At 33.9% G+C, this 13,939-nt stretch overlaps 2 protein-coding genes across 2 annotated transcripts; both read right to left on the minus strand.

The window, feature by feature from the left end:
- Positions 1-8,324: 8,324 nt before the first annotated feature.
- Positions 8,325-9,839, minus strand: LOC132738714 (iduronate 2-sulfatase-like). The gene has a single exon (XM_060726305.1). The coding sequence runs from the start codon at positions 9,837-9,839 to the stop codon at positions 8,325-8,327; it is 1,515 nt and encodes a 504-aa protein (XP_060582288.1).
- Positions 9,840-12,081: 2,242 nt separating this feature from the next.
- On the minus strand, positions 12,082-12,753 carry LOC132738715 (zinc finger protein 14-like). The gene has a single exon (XM_060726307.1). The coding sequence runs from the start codon at positions 12,751-12,753 to the stop codon at positions 12,082-12,084; it is 672 nt and encodes a 223-aa protein (XP_060582290.1).
- Between the last annotated feature and the right edge of the window lie 1,186 nt (positions 12,754-13,939).

Raw genomic sequence — 13,939 nt, forward strand, 5'->3', positions numbered from 1 at the left:
AGAATATTTCATATTATCACAACAGCAGCTGTTTATTGATGAGGATTGAGAGGCGCCGAATAATTATTAAATCTTTGAAATGTGTTTCGGTTGAAAAATGTTATTTTTTTGTGTGTATTTTTTTTTTTCAAATGTTATGAGACGCACAATATCCAGTGAAGACATTTCCCCCCACTCTAAAAACACTACATTTGACATTTGCACCCCTCCTCCTCCCGAAATGAAACATCGAACGTTTGTCGTTCATGGGACATTCAGGTACCCTTCCCGTCCCTCCTAATGAAAATATTATATTTACAAGATAGTCATGTTGACCTTGGACGATCGCCTGAGATTCGTTGCAAGAAATGGTCATCATTCAGACATGCCCTGTTCGAACCTAGAAGCATGATTTAAAATTTATTTACGAGGTCCACTTGGATATGCAACATGTCAGATATCTCGGGACAAGGTATTATAATAACTTAGCAGAAGACAAAGACGTCAGCGACGACAAGGACGCAGCGATCATAAAAACCCGACCTTTTATATCGGAACAGACGAGCTAAAAATGAGCTAGGAGCTGTAAAGAACCTAGTCAGACTTCAAGGATCCATCGCATCCGGTTCTAGCAGGTTAAGGGTTAACAATAATGGGATACTCGCCAATGACGCTTAGCATATGAATGCTTTATCTTCAATTCTAACACTATCGGATTTTTTTCTATATAGACAAAGAAGGCCGGTGTCGCGTAATTATCACACGCGTGGTAATATTACCACGCGTGTGATTATTACGCAGGGTCGTAATTATCACACGGTTTGGGGTAGTGCCGTGATAATCACACGGACGGTATTATATTTACACTTAATATTCTTGAATTATATATCATTTTTTTCCTAAATGATTTCCGCGTCTAATGGTGTAAATTTTATTAAAAAGCTATGATTTTCCACCGCATAGGGGTATCTTAAAATGTAAACTTAAAACAGAAATTGTTCTTTCCTAAATATCAGCGTGCAATCTTTCGATACAAACATTAATATGAATAATGCCTGATACAATTGAAAAATATTTTAGTTTAGGTTTCTCTGTTTTAAAAATAGTTAATAAAAAGTCTGTTTCATGGATTTCCTCCGTTTTTTTTTATATTAGTCCCCCCTTTTTAGCTGAAATATATAAATTAAGTTCTTATTTGTTTGCGCTTTGTGTGTTTGCATGCAATTCAAAGATAATAGTAAAATCCAAAATTAAATGAACAGAATAAATAAATAAATAAATAAATAAATAAATAAATAAATAAATAAATAAATAAATAAATAAATAAAAGGAAAGACTCGAAATGGCAAAGATCTAGTTTATAGTAATGGTGTGAAAAAAGGGTTAAGTATAACGGAAAGCAGAGGTCCATGAAGGTGTGAATTCTTTTTTAATTGGCCATGACATTTCCATAATATTAAACTTATAAAAAAAACCACGTTCCGTTTTGATACACCAAAGAATGTACATGTGCATATGCTGTCAATTGGACTCATGAAACCTGAAAAAAAAGTGTTTGAATCTGCTATAACTTCGAAGTATATTTGTTTGATATTTGATATTTGTTTGTTAAACTTTCCCGACTATAGTTAAATAATTGCTGCGATATTTATATATGGTTCTTAGCTCGTTTTATTATGTTTATTTGCAAATGTATTATTTTTCTTCATGTTTGCATGATCTGAGTTGGAATTAAAGAATAGAATAGCAATAGAATGTAAACTCAGAAAATATGTCAGGGCATATGTTTAGCTAAAAACATTGTTCAATTATCTTTCAGAATATGCATTACATATATTATCATTATTATAAGATAGAAGTTTTTTCAACCCAATTAAGGACATCAACACTATTTCAGTAGTTTTATGAAACAATAAAAATTATTGCTTTCGTGTTTTCATATAATGATATGAAATTCTCAATTGTTTTTTATAAATTAGTTTTTATTGTCTGATGTAAACTAAACTGGTCAGAGTATAGCAATGAATTGATATTTTTATCCAAATGGCTGTTTTTGTTAGTTTGGCCAACCTAACCAAAGCTGTATATAGCAATGAATTGATACTTTTACTAAGTTGTGGATTTTGTCTGTTGGGCCGAGCAACATTAAGATATCATCAATCAAGACAGTTTTTGTCAGATAGTTTTTTTGACATGACTGATTTCTGAAATTTTGTTAGGTCAGCCTAACACAATTTGTATTACATTGAATGTTTAAAGAATATCTGGTCAATTTATGATGTAAACTGGCCAAACAATTATTGAATATTCCTTTCAAAAGTTTTAGCCAAGCCCCTAACTATTTAAACTGTATTTAGCAACGAAGTCATAGTTTTATTAACTTGTGTTTTTATCTTTTGGGTCAGCCTAACAGTTTAAATTTTAAAGATAATCATCTATCAAAAGATAGTTTTTGAATGACTGTTCTTAAACGCAATGAACTGGTCGAAACAATTTTTGAAAAAAAATTCCTTTTTAAAATTTGTTGGGCCAGCCCTAACAAAGCTTTATTATAGCAATGTAATTATTAACTGTGTGGTTTTGTCTGTTGGGCAGCCCTAAAACAGTTCTTTAAATTTTAAGATATCATCAATCAAACAATTATTTTGAGATAGTTTTTAATGACTGATTTCTTAAATTTTGTTAGGCCAACCCAACACATGAGAACATTCCTTTTATTTTTTATTTTTATAAATGTGTACTGTCTGTTATTCCTGATAAAAGCTGGTCAAAAGTTTGTTAGGCCAGCCTAACGTTTCGTTTATATAAAGTTTCTATAATCTTATTTAATTGTTATTTTTGATAGAGAATATGGTTGAACAATTTTTTGAAGGGATATAGTTAAATATTCCTTTCAAAATTTTGTTGGGCCTGCCTAGCAAAAGCTGTATATAGCATGTTTTATTAACTTGTGTTTTTTTGTCTGTTGGGTTGGCCTAATAGTCTAATTTTTAAGATATCATCAATCAAACAATTATTTTGAGATAGTTTTGAATGACTGATTTCTGTAATTTGTTAGGCCAGCCCAACACATTTGTATATTTTTAAATTTTATAAATGTATAATATTTGTTATTCCTTGATGTAAGCGGTTAGTATTGAATGACTTGTGATTCCTAAAGATTTGTTAGGGCAAGCCTAAACACATTTGTTTTAAGTTTCTGAATGTTCATAAATATATCTGGTCAAAAAGTGTGTTAGGCCAGCCTAACACGATAAACTGGTTTGAACAATTTTGATTGGAATATAGGTTAGACATCCCTTTCAAAAGTTTGTTGGGTCAGCTAACAAAAGCTGTATGAAGCAATGAAGTGATATTTTTATTAAACTTGTTTTGTCTGTTGGCCAGCCTAACAGTTAAAACATTAAGATATCATCAATCAAAAAACATTATTTTTGAGATAGTTTTGAATGGCTGATTTCTTTGTGTTAGCCAGCCCAACACATTTGTATTATTTTGTAAAATTTTATAAATGTTTAATATTTTGTTATTCCTGATGTAAGCTGTAGTTTTTGAATGACTGTGATTTCTAAAGTTTTGTTGGGTCAGCCTAACATATTTGTTATAGTTGCTGAATGTTTATTTATCATAAATATTTGCTTATTCCTGATTGGAATCTGGTCAAAACTTTGTTAGGTCGGGGTCGGCCAACAAATAAAAGCTGTATATATTTACTTGAATGCTATTTTAAATAAAAGTACCTTACATTTTAGCTTGTTGTTTCTTGCTTGTCAACACTTATGTGAAAATTAGGGCGTATTATTTTGCATAGTAAATTTTAGCAAAAACAGCATTTATTTTAAGATTTAGTGTACATTCCCTTTTGATAATGTATTCTGTTTATAGAAGTTTCAACAATTAAGACATCAACAACTATGTTCAGTAGTTTATGAAAAATAAAAAAATATTTGCTTTCGTGTTTTCATTATAATGAATATGAAATTTTCTCATTACAAGTTTTTACGTGAAATGTTAAAAAAGGCACATTACGGATTCGCGCTAATTAACATAATATAATATGATATAAAGTAAGTTAAATTCAGATATGTGAAAAAAACTAGCTCTTATTATTCATACAGTGTACCTTAAGAATTTGATAACACATCTTCTAATCTCTTTTAAGGTAAAGATAAATTGGTGCAGGTTGATGCTGGCTAAATAGTCCGAAATTAAGGGGGAAACATGTAAGCTATATAATAAAGGTATTGTTGTTTCAATGCTACTAAATAACGATAACCCTCTTCGTACAAAAGCTATTCATTGTGTTGGTGATGATGTTTCGCTCTAGTGGTGTGTGGTAATAACGTGATGATCAGACGTACTGTCATTTACTTAATCAGACATACTAATAAATACATTTTTTTTTCCAAAAGGTTTTCCGCAATATAATTTCTTTTTCAATAATACAGCATTTTATGGATTTCTTTTTTATGACAACAAGATGACCAATCGTAATTAATAATCATAGTTTTGTTTTTAAGGTTTTTTATTTACAAAGAAAATATCTTTTCAATGACGATAGTACTTGGTACTGACCACATTGAATGGCAATGATGATATTGGTTGTCGCCATGCAGCTCCACATAGTAATGATGACCCTCTTAGTAATTATTAATAATCATTGTGTTAGTGATTATGAGAAATATTTCCCACCAGTGTGATTATTACGCTACAGCTTTAATATTACCACGCGTGTGATTATTACGCGGCGGCGTAATAATCACACGGTTGGGGTAGTGCCGTTACCAATCACACGTACGGTCTTAAGATTTACTCCAAAATGGTTAAATCATACACCATTTTATTTAAAAATGAATTGCCGCATCTAAATAGTATAATTTTTGTTGAGAATTAATTAATTTTCTAAACACACGGGAGTGTTTTAAAAAAAGCATGTATTGCAGCGATTTTTAAATAAATTATGACAACCTTTCGTGATGAAATAATCATAATTATTATTATGTTCTGAATAAATATATTTTTAAAGTTTTAGTTTCTAATTTTTGAATGTGTTTATTTATCGTGTTTTCACTTCGTGTTTCAAGACAGTTGTGATTTTTAAATATTGATAATAGCTAGTGTTGTGATTTTATATTTTGCCGGGAATCGTAAATAGACAATCATTGATGTTGTTCCATTTTTCCATTTGAGAACATTGAATACACACATTGCATCCAACAGGGTTAATTATAAGACAAAACACAGTTTGTGATTTTAGGATGATAATGGGCAACGGTATAATATATGTACAAATGTGCCCAAATTGTTTTTTAAATTTCAGAATAACTTGATTATTAAAAACATTTTCTAACGAACACAGGACAGACAAAGTTTACGTCCCCTTTAAAAAACTACTCATTAAAAACTGTAGACTGTTACATATATTATAATTATATTTTATATATAGTGCTTGGAACATTAATACGATACGTAACAGTGAAGGGAGTTCATGAGAAGGTTAATTGATATATATTTTAAGGTCACGGGGGTTCTTATGACTATTCAAGCAAACGTTGAACACAATTTTACAATTTGAATTTTCAACTGTGTAATCAATTTATACATCGTCGGATACCCACGGCCGAACCATTAACATTTATTTTTTGATTGCATGTTATGTGACATGATTTATCAATCGTGGGTATCCGACGATGAATTTATTAAAGTGGTTCGGTTCTGTGGACCAGCGTTGATTATTGTGCGGGCGGCGTAATAAGGGCACGGTTATCGGTAGTGCCGTGATAATCACAGAAACGACTTTATAATTAATCAGTTTTTATCCGAATGATAAATGATGATTATTGTATTTAAACCCGTTTTCTGCGTTTAATGGTATTTTTTTTAGAATGCTACTATTTGTATTACCACGCTTCGTTATATAATCCACGGTTGGTTAGTAGTGCCGTGATAATCAACGTACGGTCTTGTGTACAACTCCAAATAACACGAAATAATTTAAATTATTTAGAGCTATCCATTTTATTCCAAAAATAAATTCTCGCATCTAATGGTTAACTTTTGCTGCGAAAACGCGGGAATGTATTAAAAAAAGCTCATTTTACTGGAATTTTCATATGAGTCGTCATTTTTCATATGAATACATATAATTGTGTTTTATTTTTCTGGTATATAGTTTATATATAAAAACCTTAAAAGCCAGCCAGACGTTAAAAAATATTTGATTTAGTGCAGTTTGATAAAGTGATCAAGATAATTCTAAATCAAAGCACTGCAATCACTGAGGTATACATTTGCTTGACATTACGTGCATCCAGTCTTGCATTTAAGGATTTTTTCATAAAATCATCATAAATTACTGTTTCAGGAACAATAGATATTTTATTAAATACCAAGAATTTGGGACAGAAGTACCTGGGCCCCGCCTCGGGTAAGTTTTATAATTGAAATTATGCTGTTTTCAAAAGATTGAGGTATGGGATCTTAGGACTTTCAGGTCCAAAAATCTTTATGGGGTCAAATGCTAGATCATGCAAATCTGCAAACAATAAAAATTTTAAAGAAAATAAAATGATGTTTAAGCTTTGGCCTCTAAGTGTGACCTTGGATCTTGGGAGGTAGGGGTGCAGGTGTTGTGCATGACATATGTTATTATTTTAACCATTTGTACCAAGTATTTTTAAAATCCCTTGAACTATGAAGAAGTTCTAGATGGGACACAAAATGTACCCTCTTACAGACTATGTTAATCTTTGACCTCCAAGTGTGACCTTGGAGGTAGGAATCCATGTTTTGGGCCTGACATATCGTCTTATTATAATGATTATTTGTGCAAAGTATTTTTTAAAATCCCTTGATCTATGACAAAGTTATGGACTGGACACAAAATATACCCTATAACCACTATGTAAATCTTTGACCTCTACATGTGACCGTGACTTTGGAGGTAGGGACACTTGTGTTATGTTTCAAAGCAATATCTCAAAGGGTATTATATTATTATAATGTACGTTTTTCGTTCAAATGCTTTGTATCGGCCTTCGTGATTATATTACTACGCATTTGAACTCAAACCGTGCATTATTTAGGAAATAGATTTCAATTCTGAGTGCATTGTTGTATAATAATGCACGGTTTGAGTTAAAATGCGTAGTAATATAATCACGAAGGCCGATAGGCCTGAGTGATTAATTACAAAGCATTTGAACGAAAAACGTGCATTATTATACAATAATGCACGAAGAATTGATATCTATTTCCATTCTAACACGTCAAGAAAAAATATAATTATTATTATAACGTTGGACTTTATGTTTGGTGGTTGAATTTGTTTTCGCCTCAGAGTTTCCAATAGAAACGTTCTTTAAGGGCCGTTCCAGTGGGTTGAAAAAAAACTGTCGTTAAATCTACCGTGTGTAGAAACATTTTGAAAATAACGAATTTTGAAAACGTTGATACAATTTTGTTTGTTTATTTATTTCAGTTGATAATTTTCCAAGCGAAATACAAATTATTAAAAGTGAAATAAATGTAAAACTAAACTCGTTTGCGACATTAAAATAGCGTACTTGATTTGATTGTTTTGCACGTGCTGTTTGGCGCTACATTGTGACGTCACGTAAACAACACTTAAAACGTCTGTACAGCGTTAACGACTGAATTAAAGATATTGGTGTTCGGATTAATTTTCTTAGTTAGACCATTTTCTTTCATTCTAGATAGTTTTCACAACAAAATTCGACAAAAATTGTTTTAATTTATCAGATTTTTTAAACAAAATGGCGCCTTCAATGTGAAAATACACAGGGAGATAATAAGAACGACGAGTGCATTGTTGTAGAATAATGCACGCTTCCGGCCTTCTTTGTCTATATAGAAAAAAATCCGATAGTGTTAGAATATACAACAATGCACTCAGAATTGATATCTATTTCCTAAATAAACCACCGAAAACACAATGATTCTGAAGAATGTTATAAGGGTGCGGGGGGGGGGAAGAGAGAGAGAGACGTTTTACGAGATGTGGAACATTTCTAAAATTAGGGTATTTATAAACTTACGTCTATTATTTAGACCAAAAATCACGCTTAAACTAGTGAAAATCGGAACAATATTTACTCTAGATGCCCTCTAGAAAACTATTAAACTGTCAACTTATTTTGAAATATGCATTACCTCTTGTCAAAATATTGTGACCCCTTGCTGTCAAAAAGTATCAAATCCTCGCCTGAACCAGACTCAGTAAACAGTTAAACCAATTTACAAAAAGACATAAGATATTTTATTATCAATTTTCAGGTATATATTATAATCAGTTTTATATTTTACTATCAGTTTCCTGGTATATTTTATAAACCGTTGCCTGGCAAAGCAGCACGCCAACCTTCATGGAGCCGTTTGCTAAGAACTTGCCTTATTGCCGCAAACTCGGGCTCAAGTGCCTTGTTCATATTCTCCTGCGGATCAAACTGATGGTCATACAATTCTAACCCATATATTTTTCCCCAATCAGGTTGATATTCCGGTGCGTATGTAAATTTCGCCCATTCGGTGTATCTAAAGCGAGCCGTACAAATCGAATAGCCCATTATATCTACCCCATTTTGATGCCGTGGGTACTGAGAAAAAACGGCATCTTTCCATTGCGTTGACAGGTTTTGTATCAACGGCATTAGACTCTCTCCTTCTCGGCAGAAAGCTATTTGACTAGAATTTACAGGGCACAGTGGCATAGGTCCAAGTTCTGCTGCATCAACTAATGTCGGAAACAGATCGACAAACTCCGTGAGTTTTTCCGTTACGATACCGTTATCAGTCTTTCCCGGAACACGGATCATCATCGGTGCATGTGTTGCGAGTTCAAAGTTCGTGTGCTTGCACCATTCCCCATGTTCGCCCAACTGCCAGCCATGGTCGCCCCAAAATGAAATAATTGTGTTGTTCTCGAATCCATATTTTTGAAGCTGTTGCAGAACATAGCCCACGAGCGAATCTGTCCAACTAACAGCGCTATAATAAGCACGGCGCAACGCGCGTACATCCTCCATTGGCAATGTTGTGTTTATCATACCGGAAGCATTCAGTTTCGATTGGTCGCCATATGCTCGTAATTCTCCGTAACTACTCCACGCAACTTCCGGCATATTAACCGGTGCATAGGGATTTGGCGGTAAACGAATACTTTCGTCCGGGTAATACTTCAGAAAAGATTCCGGAAATACGAAAGGCAGGTGCGGTCTATGGAATCCGACTGCAATAAAGAAAGGAGTCCCCTCGTGTTCACCACCTTCTGAAAACATCTTTAGCGTTTTATCTGCTTGTTGTGCAATTTGAAAATCTACCAAAGGCTTGTCAATTAATTTTTCGTCTGGAATAGCGTCCCAGCTTTTATTCTTATTCTCCCAACCATACTTTGTCGCGTGAAAGTACGGCAGCGTCCATGAAATAGGATCGTCACCTCCACTTGCAGAACCCGGATGAAAAATTTTACCCATGCCTGCGGAAACGTATCCGTTTAATTTGAAATATTCTGGTATTGTCGTAAAATTGCCTCCCAATTTTCGGAAGTAGTGAACAAGGTCGTAAATATGAGTCGTATCCGGTCTACGGCCTGTAAGTAGTGAGGTGCGGCTCGGGGAACATACAGCCTGCTGGACATACGCTCTTTTCAGGAGTAGACTCTTAGAAGCAAGAAAGTCAATGTTTGGTGTATGCATCGGCGGGTGTACCGGCGAAGGGAAGTCCGAGCCTTCGAAACAGTTTAACTCTGGTCGGAGGTCGTCTACAGCAAAGAATAACACATTTTTACGGGCAGACGTAACACTAAATATTCCGAATAAAACGAAAAATATGAGCTTAACCATAGTATGTTTTTACTTGTACCTTATATGATGATATGAAGTTTTAAATTGGTGAGATATTACCCAGTGAAATAAAGTAAACAGACATGTACATTGTCACAGTTTTGATATCAACTATATGTGTTTATCGCAGGAGTTTAGGTTGACTAATCTAGTGTGATATTCGGTGCGCATGTACTTTACTTAACAATATCTAAAACTCATAAAATAACAATCATTTTTGTTTGTATATTACAAACGGTTAATAGGTGCTCATGTACTTTTCATTCACCAAACAAAATATAATGTTTATATTATATATTTGTTTGTTTACCTGCTCCAGCCGGTCATGTACATTGTAGTACACATGTACTTGAGGTATTGATCGATCCATTCAAGTTTCATTCATATTGCATTACTGGTATAAGAGAAGAAGTCCGTACAAACCTTAAAACAATCATTTAAGGTCAAATTTTGTACCGGACGGACAGACGGGCATTAGATATCCCTACATGTTGCAGCCACTTTGTAGCAGACGACACAAAAATAAATAACATGAAACTCATAGCTAATAAGAACAAACATATCACTGTAATGTTCACCCCTGACCTAGCATGGCAGTACAGAAAACCTTATTAATAATTCATATGTCTGATTAGATCAGTCCTGTGCTTTTACTGTTTAGATCATTTTGTAATGTTGAGCTTTATAAACTATTCCTTTTAAAGATATTCTGGGTTTTAATTAAAAAAAATACAAAAAAAAACCCGACAGATTATCATTAAGAAGAGTTTTCTAGGTCATAGCATTTAGATTATGTGTATATATATGGTAAAGAAATTAGTATAGTTTAGAACCGAAAAATAAGGAGGGTTTGTTTTTGGTTATACAAATCAATGCCAAGTCATAATTTTGACACAACCACTGTTGTTATAGAACATGAATATTTCGGTCTTCATACAGTTTAGCACATTACAGTTTTCTGAACTATTTTGTTTAAGATTAAATTTTTTCAGCCTTTCTATGGGATAGACAGAGTAGTTTGAATTTTAACTTTACTCAAATATGAATACTTGCCAAGATCTTTGAATTGACAAAGTTATGATTAAGAACAAACTCAGATGACATTTCATTTCATTTCTTTTTCTGTATATGTACATTAAGTGAGTAGTCATTAAAATATGTGATAGAGTTTTTAAGAATGTAAAAATGTATAGTTTTTTTAATAGTCTCTAGCAAATCAAACATTTGATTGGTTTCATATATGTATGCCATTTGTTTTATCCTGTATTTTATATTGATTGATATGTACATATATGTTATTGAGACTTAAATAAATAAATAAATAAATACATAATATTTTTCAAAATTTATTTCAATTATGTTCAAGTAAAACACATGCTTTAAAGCCTTTAAAGTTCCTGTTTAAATGAATACAAATGCTCATATAATCGGAAAATGCACTAGAACCTTATTCTGTGCCACCACCATAACAGGATGACAACTTTCAATGTATATATGACTTTGGTCTTGTACCATCGTTTATTTGACCTTGGTCTTTTCCCATCCTGAATATGACCTTGGTCTTGTACCATCATGTTTATGACATTGGTCTTGTACCATCGTGTATATGACATTGGTCATGTCCCATCGTGTATTTAACCTTGGTCTTGTCCCATCGTGTACATGTATATGACCTTGGTCTTGTACCATAGTGTATGACGTGTATATAACATTGGTCATGTACTATAGTGTATTTGAAATTCGTCTTGTCCCATTATGCGTTTAACCTTGGTTTGTAACATATTTTATTTGACCTTGGTCTTGTCCCATCGTGTACATGATCTTGGTCTTGTCCCATTGTGTACATGAGCTTGGTCTTGTGCCATCGTGTATATCACCTTGGTCTTGTAACATCATGTATATCACCTTGGTCTCGTCCAATCGTGTACATGACCTTAGTCTAGTCCCATCGTGTATATGATCTTGGTTTTGTCCCATCGTGTAAATGACATTGGTCTTGTACCATCATGTTTATGACCTTGGTCTTGTACCATCATGTTTATTACATTGGTCTCGTACCATCGTGTACATGACATTAGTCTTATACCATCGTGTACATGACATTGGTCTTGTCCTATCGTGTACATGACCTTAGCCTTGTCCCATCGTGTACATGACATTGGTCTTGTGCCATCGTGTATATGACTTTGTTCTTGTACCATCATGTATATGACCTTGGTCTCGTAGCATCGTGTACATGACCTTAGCCTCGAACCATCGCGTACATGACTTTGGTCGTGTCCCATCGTTCACATGACATTGGTCTTATCCCATCGTGTACATGACATTGGTCTTGTACCATCGTGTACGTGACTTTGGTCTTGTACCATCGTGTATATGATCCTGGTATTGTCCCATCGTGTACATGACATTGGTGTCGTACTCTCGTGTACATGACATTGATCTTGTCCAATCGTGTATATGGTCTTGGTATTGTCCCATCGTGTTCATGACTTCGGTCGTGAGCCATCGTGTACATGCCATTGGTCTTGTCCCGTTGTGAATATGATCTGGGTCTTGTTCCATCGTGTACATGACATTGGTCTTGTCCCATTGTGTATATGATCTTGGTCTTGTCCCATTGTGTATGTGATCTTGGTATTGCCCCATCGTGTACATGCCATTGGTCTTGTCCCATTGTGTATATGATCATGGTCTTGTCCCATCGTGTACATGACATTGGTCTCATACCATCGTGTACATGACTTTGGTCTTGTCCCATTGTATACACAACCTTGGTCTTGTCCCATCGTGTATATGATTTTGGTCTTGTCCCATCGTGTTCATGACTTTGATCGTGTTCCATCGTGTACATGCCATTGGTCTTGTCCCATCGTGATATGCTTTTGGTCTTTTCCCATCGTGGACATGACATTAGTCTAACACCATCGTGTAAATGAGTTCGGTCTTATCCCATAGTGTATATTGACTTTGGTCTTGTCCCATCGTGTTCATGACCTTGGTCTTGTCCCATTGTGTATATGATCTTGGTCTTGTCCCATTATGGATATGACTTTTGTCTCGTACCATCTTGTATATGACTTTGGTCTTTTCCCCTCGTAATTACTGTAAATGCACTCCATTAAATGAATTGTACTTGGAAATCTCATGGATTGTCTGTCAGTAAAATTGACATACATTGGTAAGATATTCCTTAATTAAGCAATATGTTAAATATAGGCAAAATCCATTGAATAGTTTCCTAAAAATAAATACAATGTACAAAGGAGCGAAATTCTCAAATTCCCTTAGACTATGCAAATTAGTTTAGGTATGGGTTGCAATATACCTTTTGTACGGGCAAAACTTCTTGCGCAATGGTACTTGGTAAAAAAACTTAGTCCAGTTTGAAACATTAAACAAAAATGCTTTTCAAACTACCAGATTTTTGCCTTTACACTATTCTTGCTCGCGACATAGCTACTCTTTCAGTTTTTATGACATACAGTCTGACAAAGGTTATCATAAGATAATGAAACTCGCTCTATTGTGTGCTTATTGTTACTGGAAGTAAAGTAAATATGTACTTTTGAAAACATTAAATCGAAATCGCAACAGACTGATCCTGGTACATTATACGAAGAAGTACAGGAAACACATGACCAGACTGGCACATTGACATAATGTTATTCGTACTACATTGTCTTATTATTCTGCACGAGGACGATCCCTGAAAAAGAGATGTTGTTTCGAACAGGCACTCCGTCTGTAAGTGCAACACTATTTTTGAAAAGTAATTTTGTTATCTAAAATATAGACGACTGACAGTTCGGAAAAGTGAATTGTTTAAGAATTTATAACTGATGATGGTCCCATTGTAATTAAGCATTATTTTTTGTTATTTTTTTTTCAGGCCAAAAGTGTGCTGGAAAAAGTCATTAAGGCTCGAAATACATTTTCTTTCCCGTACACTCACATATTTCTCTATTCCACCCCACACCTTCGAAAATTACCACTTTCTTTTTTTTCCTTTGTTTAATACGAGTTTAAATCAAATTTTCTTTTGAATTAACTTCAATATAAATATATATATTTTCCTCACTGGTAGCCTCGGTTTTAGA

The sequence above is a fragment of the Ruditapes philippinarum genome, unplaced genomic scaffold (assembly GCF_026571515.1).
Source record: "Ruditapes philippinarum isolate M1 unplaced genomic scaffold, ASM2657151v2 ctg777_1_1_1_1, whole genome shotgun sequence".
NCBI lineage: Eukaryota > Metazoa > Mollusca > Bivalvia > Venerida > Veneridae > Ruditapes > Ruditapes philippinarum.

Coding starts and splice junctions, on each gene's coding strand:
- LOC132738714 (XM_060726305.1), bottom strand. CDS start 9,839: ATGGTTAAGCTCATATTTTTCGTTTTATTCGGAATATTTAGTGTTACG.
- LOC132738715 (XM_060726307.1), bottom strand. CDS start 12,753: ATGTCATGTCCACGATGGGAAAAGACCAAAAGCATATCACGATGGGAC.